This window comes from Antechinus flavipes, chromosome 5, assembly GCF_016432865.1.
Source record: "Antechinus flavipes isolate AdamAnt ecotype Samford, QLD, Australia chromosome 5, AdamAnt_v2, whole genome shotgun sequence".
Taxonomy (NCBI): Eukaryota; Metazoa; Chordata; class Mammalia; order Dasyuromorphia; family Dasyuridae; genus Antechinus; species Antechinus flavipes.
The window spans coordinates 22,120,527-22,145,644 of record NC_067402.1 but is presented as its reverse complement, the minus strand read 5'-3'; the positions used below and the strand labels follow the sequence as shown (position 1 = coordinate 22,145,644).

At 38.1% G+C, this 25,118-nt stretch overlaps 1 protein-coding gene across 1 annotated transcript in view; it reads right to left on the bottom strand.

The window, feature by feature from the left end:
* Nucleotides 1-293: 293 nt before the first annotated feature.
* Nucleotides 294-25,118, bottom strand: part of GADL1 (glutamate decarboxylase like 1) — a 205,905-nt gene continuing 181,080 nt past the window's right edge. Inside the window, exon 15 of the mRNA XM_051961454.1 lies at nucleotides 294-3,346. Coding sequence (XP_051817414.1) covers nucleotides 3,173-3,346 — 174 coding nt within the window. The 3' untranslated portion in view covers nucleotides 294-3,172. The remainder of the gene's footprint in view (nucleotides 3,347-25,118) is intronic.

Here is a 25,118-nt window from a genome sequence, read left to right as displayed (position 1 = left end):
GAGGCCATAGAAAGCCATTGGAATTTATGGAGTTTATTGGGAGTGTAGATAGAGAGGAAGTAACATGCTCAGGCTTTTGAGAGTTTTAGGAAAATCACTTTAGTGGCTGAATTGAGGATGGATTAGGATGGGAGAGGCTCGAGACAGGCAGACCCCCCAGAACAAGAGAGTTCAAGTCCTCAATTTTACAAATGAAGCAACTGATTATAATGCTAAAGAGTTAGCAGAATTGAAACTGGAATTCACTTTTATTGACAGCCCACAACAGCCCAGAAAAAAAAGACAAGCACATATTTTGTTTCTCTTGTTTAATTTTATTCAAATCAACTACAAGACAAGAAGTCTCTTGTCTCTACTGCTAAAATGGCAGCCTAATCCAGGGGAGATGTTATGGTATATAAATGCTAAAATGAGTAAATAGTAGATGACAGAAAAAAAAACAAGTCAGATGAAAAATTTATGCTCTAATGTTCATTTTGCATCATGAGGATGCAAATGTCGATTTACAGAAATATTATGTGCAGACTTTAAAAAAAACTCTTGTTTATTTTGTTGTTTAAATGAAAACAAATACAAACCATGTCATCATTGCATAGCTAGTAAGCATCTATCAAAATTTAGAGGCATGTTGGTAAACATATCTTAACCATTCTGACATAATGGAAACATAAGACAGAAACAAGATGCTAAAATGAAAAATAGTAACTTTAAATATAAAAAGAGAACTTCTTGATATCGATTCTTGGATTTTCAAAGCCTACAATGATAGCACAGACTGTTTTGGATAAGGCTGTCCTATCAACAATCTTATGAAAACATTTTCAACTAAACCCCACTAAAAAGTCATAAATCCTATGTGTCAATCTGTCTGGCCAGCCATCCATCCATAGCCTAGTTCCTAAGTAACATCATTTCACCTTACACTGTGTTTTGAAGAGAATCAATTAGTGTTAGATGGAGTATGTCTACATAATTTTTGTCTTTAGGAAAAGTAACAGATTAGGTAAAACTCTAATACTTTTACCACTTTCAATTTTTTTTTGGGGGGGGCAGTATAGCCCAGATCTATAAAAAATGGAAACACAATTCCAATACAGCCAATCTACTTAGAAGAGAGCTATACAGGGCTTACTATGACAAACTATGTATCTAAAGGGCCTAATTCTGTTCAGTCCTTTATCAAGGAAAATTCATAGAGAAAGCTAGAATTAGGCTTATAGATGGGATCAAGATTTTCCACTCCCAGGAACGACTGTGAAGGCATTTTAGTCTGTTGGTGAAGAGCTCCTATTTTTATTTTTTATCTATTATCTTCTGCCCACAATAAATTACTGGTATTTTGGAGCTCGTAAATGGGAATGTTGTACAACACTGGACATGTCAATTGAAGGCATTAAAGCACTTCATTTAGAGACAATTTTCAGTACTTGAGATGTGAAAGAGAAAAGACTGCATTGGTCATTGCTATCTCGATGAACAAACTAAGCACAAACAAGAAAACTTCTGCTTTCAGCTTCTCAGCTACTCACAGCGTTGGAAAATGAACAATAAATAATATATGACCACATTGTTTAGTTTGCTCTTCAGCCTTCATAAAAACACACAACGATTATTTCAAAGCAAACCAAGCCACCAAAAGAAGAGAAATAATTAACTGGAAAATAATAATTCCCAAAACTCCTAAAATGAAGGGACTTTTTTGCTAAGGATAATTTGCTAAAATGTCAAAACCTTCCAAAAGGATCATGTATCAATAGAATAAAAGCTCTTTGAGGTCAAAAACTAATTTTTTTATATTTTTGTTCCCAGCGCTTAGCACAGTGCCTAACATATAATAAGCACTTAATAAATCCTCGTTAAAAGATGGATGGAATCCTAGTAGAGCTGTGTTATCCATAAATGGTGGCAACAAAACCAACCTCTGTGAGTATGTGATAAGGAACAGTCTTGGGGATTAATGAAAATCTATTATTGCCTTCCTTCTAGTAACTTCAAGATATTTGATGATCATTTAATTTCATGACCAAGGTTCTAACTTTTGAGATTTAAGTTAGGTCTAGCCTCTTCTTCCTATCCAAAGCGATATCAGTGTGGGAAAAGTGCTGGGATTGGAATCAGGAGACATGGGTAAAACCCCAGATTTACCCTCTCCAAACCTCTGTTTCTTCATCTGTAAAATCCGATATAATATTTGTACTACCAATCTCAAAGTGCTTTGTAAGCATTAAAACATGATATCTATATGAATTAACAATTTTGTTTGTTAAGTGGCCCTCACCCTCTCAAGAGAGGAAGATGAATATTATCTTATTGGTTCCTTTGTTTTATGGTAGTAGAAGTAGGTTCATATGGCTGGATTTAGCCAAAACAAAATAACGGGATTTAGAGCAAAATAAGAATGTGGTCCAGAAGACAAGGATGAAAGAATATTTCTGGGGCTGTTAATCTTTGATGAAAAAAAATAATAATAATATATGGCCTACTAAGTAATTTGAAAGTTTTTTTTTTTAATCCATAGGGAGATTAGATCAGTCCCATGTTGAATTCCAATAATTTGCCACAATCAGTCCATATAAAAAAGATCTCTCTTTCACATAAACCTCTTTCATCATTCCTCTTTTTTAAAAAATAGCTTTAACATGCTTCTAGGGCCACCAAAGATCTAGGCGAGAGCTATCTTATGGAGTCTATTTTTAGAGGAACCGGAGCAAGCTCAAACTCCTGGCTGGACAATGCCCAGCTCTTCTCTCATCCATTCCAAAGCTCCTCTAAAGTGTTAAGTGTGAATCATTGATGAATATGAGGCATAAGAATCAAAATTCCTACATTTAGGAGTTCCTTGAATCTTTTAAAGAGGGGATGGCTGCTTAATACCCAGGAAGCTTGCCCTCTGAGAACACTCCTCCCAGACAACCTTCCTAAAGAAGGTGTCCAAATCACAAGAGCAGCACTGATGCTATTTTCATTCTTCTGTTGCTCTTGCTTTTCTAGACTTTGGAGGTTTTTGAGGCACTTTTAAGATGTACTCTAAGCAATTGGATTTTAAAGTTACTGTAGCATTTCCTAATGAGCATCTGAAGAACAACATTATCTGTAATAAGGCCCCAGATGTTCTTCATTGGGAAACTTCTGCTCAGTGGGATTTGTGCTCTGGGGCCTTTTTGAGCAATGGCTACATGTCTCTACCTAGGAGGTCAATCTCATCGAGGAGGAAGTCCATGTCCTCACGGCTCACTTGGGGGCTGATCACCACCTGACGAAAGAAGTTAACTCTTCCCTGATGTGGCTGATAGCCCAGCATCATACTTCCCTTCTTCATCATCCTCTCTTTAATGGCAGGGGCAACCTAAAAGTAGCAAGAAGGGAGAAAACAATAAAGCAAATGTTAAAGCTAAAAACGTCTAATCATTTTGGAATACCTATCCTGGGTAGACCACTGTCCTCCCATGTTTTCTGCACAAGAAAGAAAGAAAGAAAGAAAGAAAGAAAGAAAGAAAGAAAGGAAGGAAGGAAGAAGGAAGGAAGGAAGAAGGAAGGAAGGAAGGAAAGAAGGAAGGAAGGAAAGAAGGAAGGAAGGAAGGAAGGAAGGAAGGAAGGAAGGAAGGAAGGAAGGAAGGAAGGAAGGAAGGAAGGAAGGAAGGAAGGAAGGGAGGGAAAGAAAAAAAGAAAGAAAGAAAGAAAGAAAGAAAGAAAGACATTAATTTTTGCTTTTGAGTTGCTTCTCTTAAACCCACAGAATTACACTTGGGAAAGAATCTTTTTTTCTTTCCTGAAGCAATTGGGGTTAAGTGACTTGCCCAGGGCCACACAGCTAGGAAATGTTAAGTGTCTGAGATCAGATTTGAACTTAGGTCTTCCTGACTTCAGGACTGTTGCTCTATCCAATGTGCCATCTAGCTACCCTTAAAAGGAATCTTTTAAATAAGTATCAGGTCATATATTTATTTTTAAAAGCCATTTTCATAAATTTAAGGTGGAGGTGATGACAATTCCTATGAAAACAATCTGGAAGGTTTAGGGGAGTCAACATGAGCCAACAGAATGAAATGAAAGGGGGGGGGACATTAAAGTCAATCTCAAGCTACACTTAGAGGTGTGTGTCCAGGAGCAGGTCAGTGATACTCTCTCTGTAGTTGACCTCAATTGGACCATTGTGTTCCATTCTAGGTGCCACATTTTAGGAAGGACATTGACAAATGTCAGTGACATGTCCAGAGCAGATAGAGCTAGATGATAAAAAAGATATAAGATCATGACACATTAAGATGGGTCAAGGAATGGAAGTTGTTTAGCCTGGAGAAGAATGAATTGGGAAGGAAGCATATTTAACAGTGAGTTAGCATTCATGTAGAACACAACAACAGATATGTCCTCTGATTACTGACATTAGACAAGGCATAAAAGAAAGGGAAGTTTTCTCACCAAAGATAATCACTAGACATGATCTAGAACAGAATCATACTTGAAGAGGAATTCCCTATTTATAATGGTGAGGTCTTCCAGGCCTCTTGAATGAGATCTATAACCACTCAAATGAGTTTGGTCTACTTATATATCTGGAAAAAAAAACAATCGAATAAAAAATGGCTTGTCTGGATATTGATATGTAATTGGATAGAGTACCCACAATGATAAAATTACATTGAAGTTAAATATATATATACCTCTACACACATCCATATATATGTATGCATATATGCTGAGAATAAGCGTCCAAATTACTGACTAGAAGATATCTCCAGTTGGTAACTGAACCAAACAGTTACCATTTGAAACACGCTCCCTTGATCTATGTTAATTTATATCCTCCATAAAGCAAGAGATACCAAAAATGAAAAATAGGATTACAAAAAGTGGAGAGTGAAACAACCCAATTTCTTTGGCATTAATTTTTCTACCAGGCACCCAGATGACAAAGGTCCCAGCAGTCAATTCCCAGGCCATTCATTCAGATACAAGTGTTTCATAGTGACATGGTATTTTTTTAACAAATTACTGCGCCCTTCAAAGCTTGAATCCCACGTCACTGTTATGGATGCTGTCTATGTCCCTGGCTTACAGTCAATTTTGCATTCTAAGCAGGCATATTCTTGGCTCCAGCCTAATTTGTTTCTGCCTATTCCTGTTTGTCTTTTCCACAAGCTTACCTTTTCAGAAAGTGTTGGATTTTTTTTTTTTACTTTATTCCAAGAACCTCAGAATTTTAATTACAATCCACAATATGTCCACACTATGAAATGAATTCATTATCATAATGAATAGTGTCAGTTATAATTTTTTCTTCTAAACAAAAAAGGAAGATCTCATCTGAGAATTGAAACAAAAAACAAAAGAGAGAAACAGAGATGGGGAGAGAGAGACAGACAGACAGACAGACAGGAGAAGAGGGAGAAGGAAAGAGAAAAAGAGACACAGAGAAAAAGACAGAGACTAGAGATAGAGACAGAAACAGAGAAGTAGAGAGAAACAGACAGAGAGACAAAGAGGGAAGGAGAGAGGGTGGAAGGGGGGAAGGGAGGAGGGGAGAGACAGACAGAAACAGAGACAGAGAGACATAGATTCAGAGGCAAAGAGAGAAACAGAGAAGAGAAAAGGAACAGGGAGAAGAGATAGAGAGAAAGAGAGAGAGTTAAAGGGATCATAGGAATTGGATGTTTCAGTAAAAAGGGACAGTATTATAGATAGATAGATGAATAGACAGAGAGCTAGAATATTTATTAAGCAATTATCACGTGCCAGGTAGTGTGCTAAGTACTAAGAATACAAATACAAGCATACAAAGCAGTCTCTCCCCTCCAGTCTTTCCTGTCCATTCTCCATACAGCTTCCAAGATGATATTTCTAAAGCCCAGATCTCTGACCTGACCACTGCTGTGCTCAAAACATCCTTTCCACAAAGGAGTGATTTTCTCGTGCTGCTTCCCTGAGTTAGTGCAGTAGATAGAGGGGGGTGGGGGGGAGGGGGGTTGCCAACAGGACATGAGTTCAAGTTTTCTCTTCCATTCACCACCTGTATAACCTTTGACAAGTCATTTTGACCTGTTCTGGTATCAGTTTCCTTATTTATAAAAGGACAGGATCAGCTCAGAGTACTTCTATGTTTACTTCGATATCTAAATGATAAAATTCTTTAGGCATTTGGAGTTTCATCCATGTGGATATTCCTATCAACAGCCAGGAATCAACAATTTTGATCCTAGATTAAAATCTGGGATTCTGATTTTAGGACTGAGTAGTTTCACTCATGTGAACTTCAACAAGTCACATTCTCTCTGACCTTAGTTTCTTCATCTAAAAAATTAGATTATTAGACTAGGTAGCCTCAAGGTTTTTTTGAGATCTACTTCTATAAAACCCTGAAATCCTAAGCATCGTGTTGGTGTTTATTCGAATAAAACAACCTTCCATGGCTTGGTAAATCATCCCCTTAAGCTGGTGGATCCCCTCAAATACATAACATAGTGACCAATCTCTTGGTGATGACCCTCTAGGCTGGTTCTCGGACAACATCCGTCCAATTTTGTGTCTGACCTACTTTTCTCAACTTGGCAGGATCAGTCTACATGGTACTCTATGAGTGCACCAACCTTTGAAAGCCTGTAAAACCCTTGAAAAATGCAGTCCGATAGACATGTTAGAATTCGAACTCGGGTCAGGATAGAATCACTACTCTATCCTTGTCCTAGAAAGACAAAGAGTTGTCCACTGCCTTTTTAAAATAAACTTCAGGAAAGTGATCTCAATTCATTTTATCCATTAATTTATTTAATACAAATTTCCCCACCCCTCAGTTATAAGCACCCTACTTAATATAGTGCTCCAGACTATAAACTCTCAATAAATATTAGTTGAATTGCTATTGAGTTCAGAACGCCGTACATGGAGGTGGAAAGATTTTAATCTAATTGGAGAGATAAACAACACATAAACAAATTAGGGATAGCTATCCCAGAATCTCAAAGGCTTTCTAGTCTAAGCTGATAAAGAATCCCCTTTGTAACACAACGAACAAGAGGGCATCTGTCTAAAGCCTGCCAGGTTGGCGAAGGAACCCATTCCTCAGAGCACCATGATGGATGTTGGAAGAGATGCTCAAGTGTAGATGAAACTGGAGTTTACAGTCAAATATAAGAAATTTATAAATTTGAGTGAACACATAGGTACGTAGGTGACGGATGCTCTCGAGAGAAGGCAATTATGAGAGTGGTCAAGAATAATTCAGGGAAGAAGGTGAAAAGTCACCATCCTCTCAGTAACAATTGAATTCAATAAGCATTTTAAAATTTATTTTATTTTTAATGTATGAAATAAAACAAGCATTTCTGTAACACAGTATAATAAAAATGTTTGTGTGTGAAACTTCCAATCTATTATGTACAACTTGCTGTTCCTTTGAGATATATACTAAAGACATAGTGTAAATTTCTTTTTTTTTCTTCCTTTCCTGCCTGCCTTGCCCTAGAGAAAGTTAACATTAAACACAAATATGGGGGGGTGATTAAAATTATTCTATACAAACATCTATTTATCTGTCCTTGCTCTGGATGCAGATAGCATCTTACTTTATAGTTAATTTGGATATTTCTATAGAGAAAATGACTTTTATTAAGCACCTGGTAGGGGCAAGATAAGAGGTAGTATTGCTCACTGAACAGAGTGTTGGCTTTGCAATTAAGAAGACCTAAGTTTGAATCTTACTAATTGTGTAATTCTGAGCAAACTAATTTACATCTCTGGGTCTCGGTTTCCTCATCTATGAAGTGATGGGGTTGGACTTGAAAGCATCTAAGATCTTTTCACATTGTAAATCTAGGATTCTATCATCAGTATTGAAGGGAGTTTCCATATTGGGAAAAAACCTCCCTAAACTGATGGAAATCACAGGCAAGGTGAAAAAAACCTTAGGTATTGGGAGTGTAAAAGACAAGAAATAAGAAAGTTTCTCCCCCCAAGGAGTTTACAGGATGCATACTGGTACCCATTTTTTATATGATCAGAAAAGGTATTGGATACAGCAAAATTTAGACCAATTAAGAAAGTTGAATGTCTTTGTATTGGCCAATCACAAAAGATCATTACATGATAATAATTTAGAGAAAGTCAGAGGTTTTTGTGGCCATCTAGTCCACTCCCTATCCCCTGCCCCCAGTTCACAGATTAAGGAACTGAATCTCGGATCACCTCACGACAGTCCAAACTCACAGTTAGTAAGTAAGGCTTCCCATTCAGAAAATATGAGGACCAGTTCATAGGCAGGCAACTTGGGACATCTTTTTTCTCCTCTAATTAAAATGTTTATTTTAGTTGACAACAAGATTAGATCACACTTGTACCAGATGCCATATTCATACAAGGAAGGCATCTATATGTACAAACAAGATGCAGACCCCCGAATCCAGCCCTCCACAGAGCTTGTGGAGCCCAAGAAAGCAATTTGGCAGAAATGAGATTGCTTTTCCACCTCGCCAATTACTCTACGCTTGGTTTTCCCTCAAATTGTAAATCAAATTCTTCTTGTGTACTTCAAGGGACAGGTCCCCGCATTTTGAGGGGAGAAAGTTGCTGAATCTCCATGGGATGGTTTAGTCTTCATCTCTGCATCGCCATCATTTTCTCCAGGGTTATAATTTGTAACAGTCAGACTCTGGCAATAACTGTGCTCCTGTGAAAAGCATCCCGCCATCTCCCAAGGGAGTTCCACCTTATGTGCACAAAGTTTTATTGGACTTTTAAAGCTGCTTAATTCTGCAAAAAAAATAAGTCTCTTACTAAGTAAGAAAGAGTCATTGACAATGAGGGAATGGCTGAGCAATAACCTGATCAACTCAAGCTTTGGGGGTAAGACATTGTTAAAGTGGACATCGAGAAATATAAATAAGATAGACTTCTTTCCTCATGGAGTGATTAGGAGAATCATATAGGACTGTATTAGATCTAGAGCTGGAAGGGATCTTTAGAAGATTTTCATGTCCAAGCCTTCCGTTTTACAGATGAAGAAATTGAGACATAGAATTGAATTAAACATAGATTCTTGATCTAGAGCTAAAAGGGAACTTAGTGGGTCTCTCTGTGCAACATCTTCATTTTACCAATAAGAACTTGAAACCGAGTGGCTTGCCCAAGCATTTACTTGAAGTCATTAAGTGAAAAAAGTAGCATTTGAACCCACAGTCTGTCCAGTGCTTTTTCTATCGCTCCATCTTGCCTCCCAATGTCAGAGTTAGGATCTCATCCAGATTTCCTAACTTTAGGTCTCCTGACTTTTCCCATGATTCCATGGTACCTCCTTCTATAGCCTAGAAGAAGTATGGAAGTGAGGTCTCTATAGCCCATGTTAGCTTATTCCCCTTATACTTCCCCTTCTCTTCATTGATCTGGGGTTCTGAGTTGGCTCCATTTTCCCATGAGGGTTCTAGGAGTATTTGATATTCCTAATTGAGATGATTCAACACTTCAATCCTTTGCCACCATGCAAAAATCTGGTCAAAAATCATTTCAGCAAGTCAGTTTTAAGTAGAATTTGGAATGGAATAAATACTAAAATGTCACAGAAAGAACTGTTAATATAAAAACACTGCCCCCCCCAAAAAAATCTGTGATACATTCTACACAAGACCAGCCAGAGCCTGGGGGAAATGGGACCAGGCTTAGACAGAACATATGGCAGAGGGAAAACTCTCAGCTTGCGGGTGCTGGGAGCTACTTTCTAGGAGCACTTGGGAAATTCCCTTTAGGCACAATCTGCTTTCTTTGCTGAGAGTCCAACCTTTGGGCTCCTAATATACTCGGGACTGGGAATGACTCAATCAATTTTTGGCTCTTAATACACTTAACCTGACTGGGCAAGCACTATCCCAGATGATCTAGGGATAGAACAAGAATACTGAGGACGAGATGGAAGATCCACTATCTGCTGGAACCTTTGAAGCTCCCAAAGTCCTCTTCCTGTCACTGGGGGAAGAGGGAAAGGAGACCAGGTTAAAGCCAAAGCCCAAGCCATTCCTTTCCCTTTCTGGAACAGATAGGAAGGCAGAGAAGGATTTTGTGAAGCAGGTCTGAAGGGAGTGCATTCTAGGCCTGGGGCACTCTGAGGGATGAAAGGTGGACCTGTCTGACTGGACTGCAGAGCCCATAAAGGAAGCAAGGGAGGGGATGGAGGAGAAACGAAAGGGGCTTTTAAACAGACGATGACAAAATCAGTCCTGTGACTTAGGAAGCTGTTGGGGTTTGGGGTGGCAGTGTGCTCCCCTGATCTCTGCTTGTGGGGGAGTGGACTGTTTGAGTTTGGGGTTCTGAGCTGCAGTGATGGCTAAAGCTGATTGGCTACCCACACTACAGCACCGATTTGGTGAAGTCTGGGAGTTGGGGACCCCAACCACTAGTCTGCCCAAAAGGATCAAATAGCCTAGAAAAAAGAGCTTTGGAGTGGGTCTCAGGGTGGTCACTGCTTCTAAGTGAGCTAAAGAGCTAAGGAGACCCAGTCTCAAAGGGGAAAAATAGTTTTTTTAGGGGATAGCTCTCAGGAGAACAGTTTGGAGAGTTCATAGTGGGTAGTATTATGTCGCACACAGAGTCCTGCAGATAGGAGCTTAATGAAAATGTGAACAAATGATAATAAGTATCAAACACAGCTAGCTCTCTGCTTTAGCACTCAAAGATAACTGTCAAGAAGAAGAAGAAAGGAGAAGAAGGAGGAGAGACAGAAAGATGGAGGGAGAGACAAACAGACAGAGAGGAGGAGAGGGAGGAAAGGAAGGAGGGAGACATCCATGCTTTTCCTTTTAGGAACCCAAACCAGGCCCTAGTGATTTATCCGCTGTCTGCCCAAACTGGGTCATCAAACTGGCCAGTGTTTGCACTTTTAGACTTGTTAATGTTCCTGTAGCCAAAACCTCTCAGAAAACCCAAACAGATTTTGCTTTTGTCTAGACTCTGTTCTGGGCCCATGTCCCTAAACCACTAATGAATTTTTGTCCAAGAGGATGGCCTGCTTCTTCCTCTTGGGCTGCCCCGCCCCTGTCCCTGAGCTGAGCACTAAAGACCCTCGGCTGGGAACCCAAGACCCTGTGGATGCATCTCAGAGACACTGGAACATCCAGAGGTGATTTGAACGTGTTCTCTTTTACTATTTTGAAAGCCAAGTTCTGTTTGTTTATTTCCTTTTGAGTTTCAAGTCTTATGGAATTTAATTCTGTTTCTCTGTCTTTTCTCCAAGCCCCAGGAGTTACCATAACAACAACAACAACAGCACAGTACACAGCCATGTATATGAAGAGGCAGTATGGCTTAGTAAACAAAATGCCAGACAGAGTCAGAACAAGTTGAGGTCCAAGTCCCACATTTGGAGTGATCCTTGGCAAGTCTTCTGCCTGCAATTCAGGTTTTTTTCCCCCAACTCTACCTCAGATAGCCTATTTTAGTCTCTAAAGTGGCTGTCATTCAAACAATTCTTCCTTTTTTCTTTCTTTTTTTCTTCCTTCCTTCTCTCTCTCTCTCTCTCTCTCTCTCTCTCTCTCTCTCTCTTTCTCTCTCTCTCTCTCTCTGGCCTCAACTTCACTCTTTCTGTGTCTCCACCCAGCCTGTCTCCATCTCTTATCTATCCCCTCTTCTTTTCTCTTTCATTGTTTTTGTCATCCTTCTGCTGGCTCTCTCTACTCATACCTGAACCATGACAGGAGCTTGATGGAGGGATTACCCATTTTTGCAAGTCTCTCCTCACTTCAGCCCATTCTCCATTCAAGTGTCAAAGGGATCATCCCAAAGCACAGACTCCACTGTGTGCCATCTTCTCTCTATCTCACTCTATAAACTCTTGTAGCTCCTTATCCTAGCCAAGACTCAAATCTTCTTTGGTTATTAAGATCCTTCCTAACCTAGTTTCTTCCTACCTTTTCAGGATCCTTTTTCCTTATTTCCCTCCAAAATCCAGTAACCCTGATCTCTGTATTCCTTCTTGCACTCCATACTTTATTTCCCAACTCTGTCTATTGTCACTGTCTCCTGGAATATTCTCCTTCCTCATCTCCTCCTTGGGGCTTCCCCAGCTTCCTTCAAAGCTCAGCTAGAAGTTCATCTTCTACAAGAAGCTTTCCTGTGTGTTAGTGCCTTCCCTCTGAAATTCTCTCCACTTTACCTTTTGTACATGGTTGTTAGCATGGACTTGCCTCTTTTAGAATATAAGCTCCTTGAAGGCAGAGAATCTGTTTTTCTTTAGATCCTCACTTAGCACATAATAAACACTTAATAAATACTTGTCAACTCACTGACTGATTTATTCAAGAAAATATAACTAGGATGTGACTGAGGGAGGACGGGCCCAATTCCTCCTGACTGGGGCCATCTTTCTTTCCATTTTGCTAGGCTATCAACCAACCAACAAGCATTTGTTAAGTCCCAATTATAATGATAATAGACTGTATATATATATATATATATATATATATATATATATATATATATACATATATATACATACACACACACACAATAGACATATAACAGTTACTTAGGTATATAAAGACAAAAAATGAAAATAATTCCTATTCTGAAGTAATTTACATTTTAATGAAGAACACAAGTTCATATAGAAATGTATATACAGAAAAAACATACAGAGTAAATACAAATCATAGTAACTAAGATTTACATGGCACCTATTATATGCCAGACACTGTGCTGAGCACAACAAATATGATTTCATTTTATTCTTACAACAACCTTATTATCCCCATTTTATAGATGAGGTAACTGAGGCAACTAGGGGTAAAATAATTTGTATAGGATTACACAACTTGCAAGCATCAGAGGCCAAATTAGAATTCAGATCTTCCTCTCTATATAACTAATTGTGCTTACAAGGTAGATAGAGAGAGGAGATAGAAGCATAAGATATCTAGATAGTCTGGTTATCTACTATTTCTCTTCATTATATTCCTTTATTTTTCAAAATGGACAAAGTAAGTATACTTTCTCTTTTTAAAATAAAAGAACTGATTTCTATCAAGAAAGAAATACTGAAAAAAATTCATTTTTAAGTTCTTATCTTCCAATAATTCATTCAGAAGACGGTGATGAATGAAACACGAAACACCTTCAGAAAGCAATCCTATTTTTAAAATGGCTTAATAATATAGAAAAAGAAATCCACCTTCAGACATTTGGAATGATTTTCTACTGTCAATGACTTTTATGCCATTGACAGACTCAGTATGCTGCTACATGGATTAATGTTCATAGTCTCTCTCTGCTATATGTTGTTCACCAGTCCAGACCACAGCACAGGAATGAGACTGTGTTCATACTGACTAGATTAAAAGCAGTAGAGAGAGGCGGGAAGGAAGTGTAAATGAGTTTTTCTTTGCCCCCTTTTTAAAAAGTAGATCTATAGACTTCATATCTACTTTGTGCCAATGGCAGAGAAGTGATTTTCCTGGAAGTGATTAGTAACTTCAGTAAAAAGGGTTTTAATAATAGGAAGGACCAGTGATCTACTCACAACATTGAATGGAAAACATGCCCTTGGAAAACAATAATTTTTTCAACATTGAATGATCCAGGATAAGAATTGACTTCTGTTTCTCCTTTCTTTCTTTCCATTACATGACAGGCTCTTCTCTTTCCCAGCTGGATTTATCATTCATTTCTCCTGAATGTTCTCTCTCTGTATCTTTCTTTCTGTCTTTCTGTCTGTGTGTGTGTGTGTGTGTGTGTGTGTCTCTCTCTCTGTCTCTGTCTGTCTGTCTGTCTCTCTGTTTTTCTCTCTGCATGTCTCTGTGTGTCTTTATTTGTCTCTATCTCTCTGTTTCTCTCTCTGTTTTTTTTCTCTATCTTCCTGTAGTTCTCTCTCTCTCTCTCTCTCTCTCTCTCTCTCTCTCTCTCTCTCTCAATTTCAACAAGAGGTGCATATAACAAATCTCAGGAAAACTGCTAGTCTGTAAGCCATGAAATCACATGGAGCTGTCGAACCATTTCTGGTTTAGAGAATCTGGGAAATGTGCAAAGCCGTGGCAAGCCACACCTTCCCAAGATGGAGCCGTCTACCTAGCTAGTCTCCTTGGAGTACTTTTGAAAATGAAACACAAAAGAGTCCTAAAATGGAAAATCACCTTCTTGGCTAATGCCAATGCATTGGGGGGGGGGAGGTGTCAAACAATTTGGACTCTTCCAAAGCCTCCCCAACAGTCAGCATCACTCTGAAGGTTTACCGTATAGAAACAAATGATAGGCATCTCAATAAACCAAATGATGTTGGCTATATATCCAAGGCGATAGAAACGAGCACTCATAAAAATAAACCAAACTGAACCAAAAGCTTTAGCTTGTGAACGGGCACAGTAAAAGCTTTACACACTCAATAAAGCAAAAACTTAATCCTCATTTGGATATCAGGAGGTGGGAAGTCACCAGTGTTGTCTCTGGAATAAGGAGAGATGCATCTTCCCAAGGACTGCCCAGAGCCAGAGAGAGAAGGGGCTCTTAGCAACTCCAGAGGCTCAGAAACTATCAGTTCAAACCAACTCATGTTTAATTAAGTGCCTACTACGTGTCAGGCACTCTGTTCAATGATGGGATATAACAAAGGACAAAACAATCATTCTTGCTCTCAAGGAGTTTAAAGCCTAAGGGATTAGAAGAGAACTTGGTAAATGTGGAGTTCAACATTTCTGAAATCAACTTACCTGGAAGACACCTGTAAGCTTGAAATTTGACAAAGGTTTAAATGGTGCCTTCTACATTTTAGGCATTAGAGGAGGCAAGCATAAAATACAATACTAGCCCTCAGCCTCCAGCAGCCACCATTCTGTTGTACATGTACACAAATAAATAAGCACAAAGCAATTTCAGAAGACACAGAACATTAGCGATTGAGGGGAGTGAACAGAAAAAGCAGGAAATCTTTGAGAATTAGAACCAAGTAAAAGACAGGAGGGAGAACATTACCAGCATGGGAAATGTGTCATTTTTGCTGTTTCCCATGTCTAGAATGTTCTTCTCTTAAGGGAATAACAAAGAGGTCAGCCTAGTTTGAAATTAGGGGACTTCAGAGGAAGGATTCTGGGAAGATGGCAGAGCAGATGGGTAAATTTCAAGCTCTCCCAATTTCCCCCACATACAGAACAACCTCAGGATGAAAATGAGATTGAAAAATCAAGAAGACTTGGGGCAGAATAGAGGTCCTCTAGATATAATCTGAGAAGATCTGAAGAAAGACCCAGGCTGGGGATTAGCCAATATGAAGTGCAAACACCTCCAGAATTGCTCTGAAGAAAGTGAGGAGCCCAGGGGCTAGCTAGGGGTGACTGGAGCCTCAGCAGGAACCACAGAGACTTTCACCTTCCAGACTATATGAGAAGTCAGGGTGTGAGTCTAGGACAATTTAGGAAATCTCAGCTGATTAGGAATACCAAGCCCAGCTATGTTTCTGAGACATGGCCCTGGAGGAGAAGGAACTAGCACACCAGGAGTGCAGAGGCCATGGAGCAGGGATGTTGCTGGCTGTGGCCATTTGCAGAAGGGGAGAGCTCTTGGTTTAGGGTTCCAAGTGAGAGGGGAGATTTGAAGTGAAGCTAGAGGCACCATTCCCCCAGCCCACAATTAGAGGTATTTACACTAATTTTTCTTATTAGAAAAAAAAAGTGAACTGGGAAAGAAGAAAAAGCCTCACCATAGAAACTTATTTCGGGAACTGGAAAGACAGAAGTTCATATTCAGAGGAGGAAACTGAAGTAAAAAAGTTTTTTCTACCCCAAAGAGTAATGTTAAATGTCTCCATGACCAGAAAGAATTTATAGAAGAACTCAAAAAAGAATTTAGACATCAAAGGAGATACATTGAGGAAAAGATAAAAATGAAAACAAAACATTCAAGAAAAAAAGGATTACAGGGGGGAAAAGTTAAATAACTAGAAAAGGAGACACAAAGTCTTAAGGATGAAAATAACTCTTTGAAAATTAAAATTGGGCAAGGGAAAGGCAGTGAAACTATAAGAGACCAATAAATAACAAAACAGAATATAAGGAATGGAAAAATAGAACAGAATGTGAAACATCTTACAAGAAAAACAGCAGATCTGGAAAACAGATCAAGAAGAGAAAATATAAGAATAATTGGTCTATGTGAAAGCTGTGACCAAAAAAAGAACATTGACACAAGAATGCAGGAAATAATACAAGAAAATTGCCCATTTGATAGAATGGGAGGGAAAAGTAGAAATAGAAAAAAAAATCTATCAATCACCCCCTCAAAGAAAGTCTTTATGGAAAACACACAGGAATATCATTGCCATTTTTTTAAATTCTCAGATCAAAGAGAAAATTCTGCAAGAAACAAGAAAAAAATATTTCAAATATGCTGGAGCTACAATTAGAATTGTCAGAACTTATCAGCAGCCACAATAAAAGAACGCAGGTCCTGGAGTCATATATATCGGCAATCAAAAGAATTAGGCCTATGGCCAAAAATGATCATATCCAGAAAAATTACATATAATATTCAATTTAAAAAATGACATTCAACGAACTTAAAGAATTCTAGAATTTTTTTTCAATCAAATCTGAACTTAATAGAAAATTTAGTATATAAGAGCCGATATCAAAAATCAACTTCAAAAAACTTAACATGGATAAATTGCTTGTGTTTTTAATGTGGAAATATATACCATATGGTTAAGATTGACCAGCAACTGGGTAGCTCAAAAGAAAGATTGGGGATGAGTTGAGTATGATCTGACTCTAAAAAGCAAAACTGCCTAGGAAAAAATCAAAATAGTAATAATGTTATACAAAAGAGGTTATACAAAAGAGGAAGAACAGATACAGAGGCATTAGAGGGAGGAAAGGGGCTTGAAGTTATGAAAACCTACTCAAATCAAGAATGGGTTAAATAGGCAACACCACATATATACCATGAAGGGTATCACACCCTCCAAAATCTATAAAGAAATAAGGAGAGAGGGATGGATGGGGGGGGGGGGAAGCAAAGGATGGGGAAAGAAGACAAGAAAGTGATCCATGGGTGAAGGGAGCTTAAGTAATAGCAAGGCAAGTTAAGGAGCAGAATTAAAGCAGAAGAGTTAGCAGGGATGGAAAAGAAGAGATATACATAAACATCACAGCAAGGATCAGGAATAGAATTATTAGGGAAAAAAAGTACAGCTAGTAATCATTATATTAGACAAAGTCAAATTTAAATATTCAATCAGGAGAAAAAATATACATTATATATATATCAACCTTACTAATATTGCTTTAGAAGTATTTTTATATATTGGTGAATGTGTATGTGTGTATATATGCATCTGAATATATGTAGATATGTATGCATGTTGCTCTGTATATGTGTATACAGATATATAGATATGTGTATGTCTATGGTGGGTGTGAATATACATTCACAAACATGTATTTATATATGTATATGTGTATGTGGGGGGGCAGGTGTATCTGTGTGTGTGTATGTACTTTAGCTATATAAGTATATACAAATATATCTGTGATTAACTATAACCTGCTTGGAGAGATGGGAGAATGAAAAGGAAAAGAATACAATGAAAAAAAAAAAAAAACAGGAGAGAACAAAAGAACAACCTATGAGAAGACAAAGAAAAGATGGATACTCATGAATTTAACTTCTAATATTATACATCTTTTCTTTGAACTAGTAATTTATTGTTATATATTTTGAATCCTCCCTAATGTTCTTCTGGATACATGACAATATTCTGGTTGTTGTTGTTGTTATGTTATTTTCCTTTTTTGTTTTTCTTTTTGCTTTTCTGTTTTTGAAAATACAACAATAAAAAATAAAAATTTAAATTTTAAAAGACAAACAATTATGGTTCTTAGAGAAATCTAATAAAATATATTTTAAAAAGGTAGGTATTGGCCAGGATTGTGGGGAACTCAGGCTGAGTTATCCAAGAAGCAGTTAGGAATCAGTGAAGATTTTTGAGAGGTAGAATAACATAGTCAAATTTTGTTAATTAGTAATTAACATTAGCACATATAATGTAAATATTATATATAATAATTAATATTCCTATATACTTATTTGTTATCTGTGTAGAGTATGGATTAGAGAGGGGAAAGATTGGGATCAGGATCTTTCAAGTTCCAGCACAACCTTCTCTTACTCTCTAAGCCTCTCCTCTGACATGACTTTCCACTTACTCTGTATAAATCTCATATGCCGTTATTTCATAATTATAGCATGCATATACTATGCAAAACCCTTTATACACATTATCTTATATCTTATTCAATTCTCACAAAAACCCCTTGAGGTGTATGCTATTGCTATCCTCATTTTATAAAGAAGTAAACGAGGCAAACAGAGGTTAAAGGACTTGCTACTAAGTATATGATTTTCATTTATGTCTTCCAGATGTCAAGTCCAAAATTGTACTACAATACTCATACACCCATTATTTATTATTGTTGTTGTTGTTTAAATATTATTTTTCCCATTATTAGAATGTAAACTCCTTGAGGGAAGGAACAATGCTTTTGCCTCATTTGGAGAAAGCTAGCTGATTCTTGAGTAAATAAAAGGGAATGGAGGTAAGATGGTCTGCGCTAATCAAAATTTATTTGAACTTCCTTGATTTTCCCACAAATATCCCAAATTACCATTTCTCTCCCATATTTCCTAAATACTCAAGATGTTTTTGACACTGTGGATGAACTGTTTTGAAGGAGATGTTTACAAGATCAATATTTTGGGATGACTCAGAAGCATAGCAGGGCTTGGCAACTGGTTGAATGGATGGGTTAAAGGAGAGGGAATGAACAATGAGGAGTCTGGGCCAAGGAAAGCCTCTGAGAAGCACTAGTCATCTCTGGGCCCATGTCAATCAAAGTAAAGTTTAGGCTCCAATATCAATTTTGAGAAGCCTTAGATATTGAACCATTTTCCAAACTTGTCCTATGCATGGATGATTCCGGAACAGATTTCTTGGGCCATTGGTTCAAAGCTGAATCCAGCATATTGATGAAATTGCATTTGAAAAATCCTCACAGCACCAATCTCATTGAGTTTCTGAAAGCACCTCCATTTGTGCAAAACATGAGAAAAGTACACCTGGAAGTCAGTACCATATGCTACTCCAGGTGACTTGATGTGTCTTTGAAATAATTTTTCAGAGTCTGGAAAACCATATAAATGAGGTTTTTCTACTCGTATGAGTGGATTATTACCCCATGGTTTCCTGAAATAATTTCTTCATCTCTAAAAAACGTTCTGACTCAGTTTAGAAAAATAACCTATAATATCCTCTGCAACTTCACTGTTGCAGAATGGAATAGCCAGAAATTTCCACCTTTAATAGGGACCTTTAATCTTATTTTGCACAAAGTGTTCTATTTTCTGTAAAAAGGAACTTTACCTTTATCATCACAAACAGGTTTTACTCCCCACCATATGCTCTGCAACATGTGGAAGATGGTGATTTTTCAATAACCTTGTGCCTTTGTACCTAATAATAGATGTGAGATCAAAACAATCTACTTGACCTTTTTTTAACTTATCTGTAAGACTTGCTGTTGACTATCTCTGACACCTTGTATGTCTTGCCAAGAAAAAGAGATGTGTAAGGATACAGAAGAAAGATAAGAATTTGATTAAGTTTCAATGTAGGTGTGAAAAAGCCAGGCAAATCAATAGATGGGTGGTGAAAGAGTGGCAACAAACAATTTTTGGACTCTGAGATACAAATGGCAAACAACCATGTAAAATGTTCCCCAAAAATCCAAATGAAATTGTAAAGGGCTGAAACTCTGAGTTGATGCACTGAGGTCAGACAATCGAGTATTTAAGGCTAATTACTGATTGGACAATACTCTAGATAAGGAGGATATGAAAAGATTTGCTTTTTTGGTGCCCAGCATTAACTTAGCTGAATCTTATAAAGTATATGAATGGACCGTTTTGCCATAGGGAATAAAAAACAGCCCTACTATGTGTCAAATGTATTTGCTGCTGCTCTTACTCCAATAAAAAAAGCATTTCCAAAAGTAATGTTATTACATTACATGGATGATATATTGGGATGTGCACCTGAGGAGCAAATGTTAGAAGCATGTCTATAAAAGACCATAGAAACACTAAGGAACTACAAATTGCACATAGCTCCAGAAAAAATTCAAAGACATGCTCCTTTTCAATATTTAGGATATGAAGTATACCCTAAGGTGCTCGCAGTACAAAATCTTTCCTTAAGAACAAAGACGCTAAACATCTTAAATGACTTTCAGAAATTGATAGGAGATATCCAATGATGTGTCAAGTCTTAGGCTTGACTACTTATCAATTGCAACCATTATATGACATTTTAAGGGGAGACAGTGCTTTAAATTCACCACATCAGCTTACAAAAGAAGCTTAAGAGGCTTTGAGAGAAGTTGAACTGGCTTTATCCAATGTGGTTGAAAGAGTCACTCAAAAATCCTTGGAAATATCAGTTTTTGCTACACAAGAGGCACCCACAGCAGTCCTTCAGCAAGGAGACAGTGTGGTAGAATAGGTGAATCTTCCAGCACAACCAGAACAAAGCCTTACTCCTTACCCAGTGCTTATGGCTTATTAAAGGCCATTAAGTGAGCAGTATGATTATCTGGGATAAGACCTGACAAGATATACACCTTTTATACTAATGCACAAATTAATGTGTGCTGTGAAACTATCCCAGAGTAGCCATGGCTCCAAATTTTACACACAGGTCTCCATTAAAGATAACCAAACTATTACATAGTTCCTTTTAAAAGTTCCTTTTAAAGGACCAACTATCTTTACAGATGCATCCAAACATAATGTTTGCGTTGTATTCTCTCGTGACTTAACTATAAACAGAGTAGTCAGAACTCTTTTTCATTCCACTCAGCAGAATGAATTGTATGCACTCATTCTAGCTCTTACTTATCATCCAGGAGATATAAATATAATATCTGATTCAGCCTATTCAGTAGGTGTGGTACAAAGAATTGCCACAGCCCAAATAAAATGTGTAGTCTCTAATATATATCAGCTCTTTAAGGAACTTCAAGAGCAAGTGAGAAAACATCCAGGTAAGATTTATATCTTGCATGTCCACTTTCATAGTGTATTTCCAGGTCCTATTTTTGATGGTAATTCAAAGGCAGATAATCTTCTAATTATGCTGGCCAATACTCTTTTATTTTAAGAAGCCCAAGAATCTCATTTTAAATATCCTCAGGCTGCTCAAGCTTTGCGTTTACAATTTGGAATAGAAGAGAAGAAGCTAGGAGCATAGTAAAAGCCTGTACAGCTTGCATTCCTTTCCCCACTCCTATACTCCCTCCAGGAAAGAACCCCCATGGTTTGAGACCCAGTGAAATTTGGCAAAAGGATGAGACCCATTGTAAATCTTTTGGTTATCTGTCTTTTATCCACATTGTGGTAGACACCTTTTCAGGATTCACTTTTGCAATACCAGCAGCAAAAGAGACAGCCCAAGTAGTCACTGAATTTCTTATACAAGCATTTGCAATTATGGGTGTGTCACAAACAATAAAAACAGACAATGGATCTGCATATACTTCTAAACATTTTGCACACTTTTGTGTACAGTATAAGATTTTACACACCACTGGCATACCTTTTAATCCTCAAGGACAGGCATTAGTAGAGAGTAGAAACAGAGACATTAAGATACTCTTCCAAAAACAAAAGAAAGGGGGAGCCACAGGTAACCCTAGGAACTTCAGAATTTAGCTCTTTATACCATTAATTTCTTGATTTTTGACAAAGATGCACTGGCTCCGGCAGACAGGTTTTATAACCCACCAGAAGGGCAGTGTCCAGTGGGAGCAGCTCCACTATCTTTAGATAATTGCCAGGTGATGTGGAGAAACTCAGAAAGTGATGAATGGAAAGGACCAGATAGGCTAACTGCTTGGGGGAGAGGGTTTGGTTGTATCTCCACAGATGGAGAAGGAATCAGATGGGTGCCAATGAGCCGTATTTGCTTTGTCCCGGAGCAGGCCCTTGAAACGAAGGAGAAAACCCAAGAAACATCAGGTGGTTCTGTCGCTGACTGTGCGCAGCACTGAAAGAGCATGGCAGTTATGGCATTTGAATCATGGACATCAAAAATTGTTGGACTTTAAAACCCTCAAGAATCATTGGATTCTCTGAAACATGAAAAGACTGTTGTAGGACTTGAAAACCCTCAGGAATCATTGGATTCTCTGAGACATGAAAAGACTGTTGTAGGACTTGAAAACCCTCAGGAATCATTGGATTCTCAGACATGATACAACTGTTGTAGGACTTGAAAACCTTCAGGAATCATTGGATTCTCTGAGACGTGATAAGACTGTTGTAGAACTTCAAAACCCTCAGGAATCATTAGATTTTCTGAGAAATGGATAAGATTGTTGCAGGACTTCAAAAATTTGTGGGCATCATTGGAATCCCTGACACGTGAAGCAATGGACAATTGGTTTTGGACTATCTCTTGGCTGCCGAAGAAGGCATATGTGTGACTGTTGTTTACATACCTCCTTCTAGGACTTCTGGAAATCTTTTACAACACCATGTTGATTCATATTGTTTGTTATATCACTACTTGCATGTATAGTTCATGTTTGTTACACCACACTGAGCCTGCACCGGCTGTGGGGAGGGTCATCACTTATAGCCTGTGCGTTATTGCTATGTGCTTGTGTAATACCTCCCATGCTTATGGGTTTGTGCATACCTGTTTTTAATAAGACTCTTCAACCCAGAAACCCGCTGGCAATCTCCACTTCCCTTTGGTGCTTTTCATCTCCCTTCCTGAGAAGTCAGGGAGGGCATGATCATCTTTTCAGTGCTTTCACCTCCCTTACTGAGAAGTTGGGGGGGGCATGATCACCTCCTTTTTGGGGTTCTCACCTCTCTGAGAAGTCAGGGATGGCATGACCACTTGTGTTCTAAAGCAAAAGAAAGTGGGAAATGTAAAGGTTGAAATTCTGAGTTGATGCATTGAGGTCAGACAACCAAGCACCTAAGGCTAATTTCCAATTGGACAATACTCTATTAGTATATGCTTGGAAAATGGCCCTTTCCACTATTCCATGCTGGTTCAATCTTTTGGTGTATCCAGAGAATTGTGGCAAGGATTTGGGGGTGGAGTAAGACAAGTCAGAGTCACTTGGGTGGTAGATGAAGAGAAGGAAGGTCATGGAGATCCTGTGTTCATCCTTTCACTTCTACCCCTAAAGACTAAGAATAAAGACCAGAAACTTTTGCTTATCCTGACTCCAGCTGATTCTGGGACATTCAAGGTGCACGTGAAGACCCATGAAACAACTCTCATTTCATCCTTTACCCTCAAAACAAGGAAATTGCCAATGCTGAAGGGGCTAAATAAAGATTAACATATTAGTATACTGATGGTGGAGCTGTGAATTGATCCAACTCTTCTGGAAAATAATTTGGAACTCCATTAGAAATGAGACTAAAGTGTTCAGATCCTGTAACCTAGCAACCCCACTACTGAGCATTTACTCTCAAAGAAGTCAAAGGGGTGGGGGAGGGGGAAGGGAAGTCCCATATATACCAAAATATTTACAATGGATTTTTTTGGGCATGTATAAGAACAAAAACTTAAAACTCAAGTGGTATCCATAGACTCAGGAATGGTTGAACAAACTATAGTATATGAATGCAACCCACTCTTATGCTACAAGTAAAGGTGGTTAAGAATCATGTTGATGAATTTGGGAAGTCTTAAATAAGCTAGAGCAGAACAAAATAAACAGAGCCAAGAGAACAATGCATGCTGTGACAAAGTATGGCTATATCTAGACCAGGTTATATTGTGTTAATGCCAATGAGTACAATAACTTATGGAAAGATACATGAAAAAGCATCACAACGAATATAGTGATCAGAGAATCAATGATGATCTGTTTCTTTTTGTTCTTGGAAGATGGGTGATAGAATACAAGGAAGAAATGAGCATCAGATATATCATTTTGTCGAATATATGTTTTTGTTATAAGTGAATATTCTATGGAGAGGGGAGGTAATATTAAGATTAACAATATTTTTTAAGGGAGTAGTCAGGGCAGCTAGGTGGCACAGTGGTTAGAGCACCAGCCCTGAAAACAGGAGGACCTGAGTTCAAATCTGGTTCTCAACACTTCCTACCTATGTGATCCTAGGCAAGTCACTTAACCCTAACTGTCTCAGCAAAACAAACAAATAAATAGATAATAATAGTTTTTTTTTTTAAATAGAGCAATGAAGTGAAAGCTTTTCACAAATTCTCATCTCCCTTGTAATACCCATCAGTCAAAAATTTTTGAGTCACAGTTCTCCAATATGGTTGCCTAGCAAGACATAACTATAAGATAAGATGGGTGAGAAGCATCCCTAATGACCCTCTATGCTTCTTTCTTAGAGGTTCTTTAGTTCTGATGTGGAGTCCAAGTCTGGCCTTCAGCTTCAGTCATCCTCACTTTGCATGATCCTTGGGGAACTCAGGAAATGGTTGTGAATTCAATTATAACTAGTCTTCCATGAGCTGGACTTGGAGGATGAACATCCAAAGGTGATACCAGTATATCTGATAGGGGTATTCTCTCCAAGGTGGCAACCTAGCAACATCTTCCACCTTCTCATTCTGTGCTTCCCTCATCCACATTTTGCCTCGACTCCTAAAAATGTTCACTCAAATATTTTGCGTGAGATTTGAAGGATCAGCGTTCACCATCAACCTCCCTAAATTTTTATTTATTCGAGAGATATTCCCATCTGCTTGGCTTGATGTTGATAGAACAAAGTTCTCATGCTATGTATTATGGGAAACCGTCCCTGATTTAAGTGGAGGTCAATTTCACGATTTATTGAATTCAGAGTGAGAGGTCAAGTTTGACTTCAAAGGGCAATGAGTTTTGATATTTAGCTTCAGCAGATGTTGCTCTCTGTATTATTAAATCTACTCAAGCCTCAATGATTAGGGTCAGATGTATTTATGAGCATGGCTGCCAGCATTTTCCATCTGTATCATGCAGGTCATAATTATTATAGTTCAGATAATTAAAACTCAGGATATTACATAAATCTCAATGCCACCAGGAAGAAAATATTTATTTTTCAAATAAATTTTCTACCTC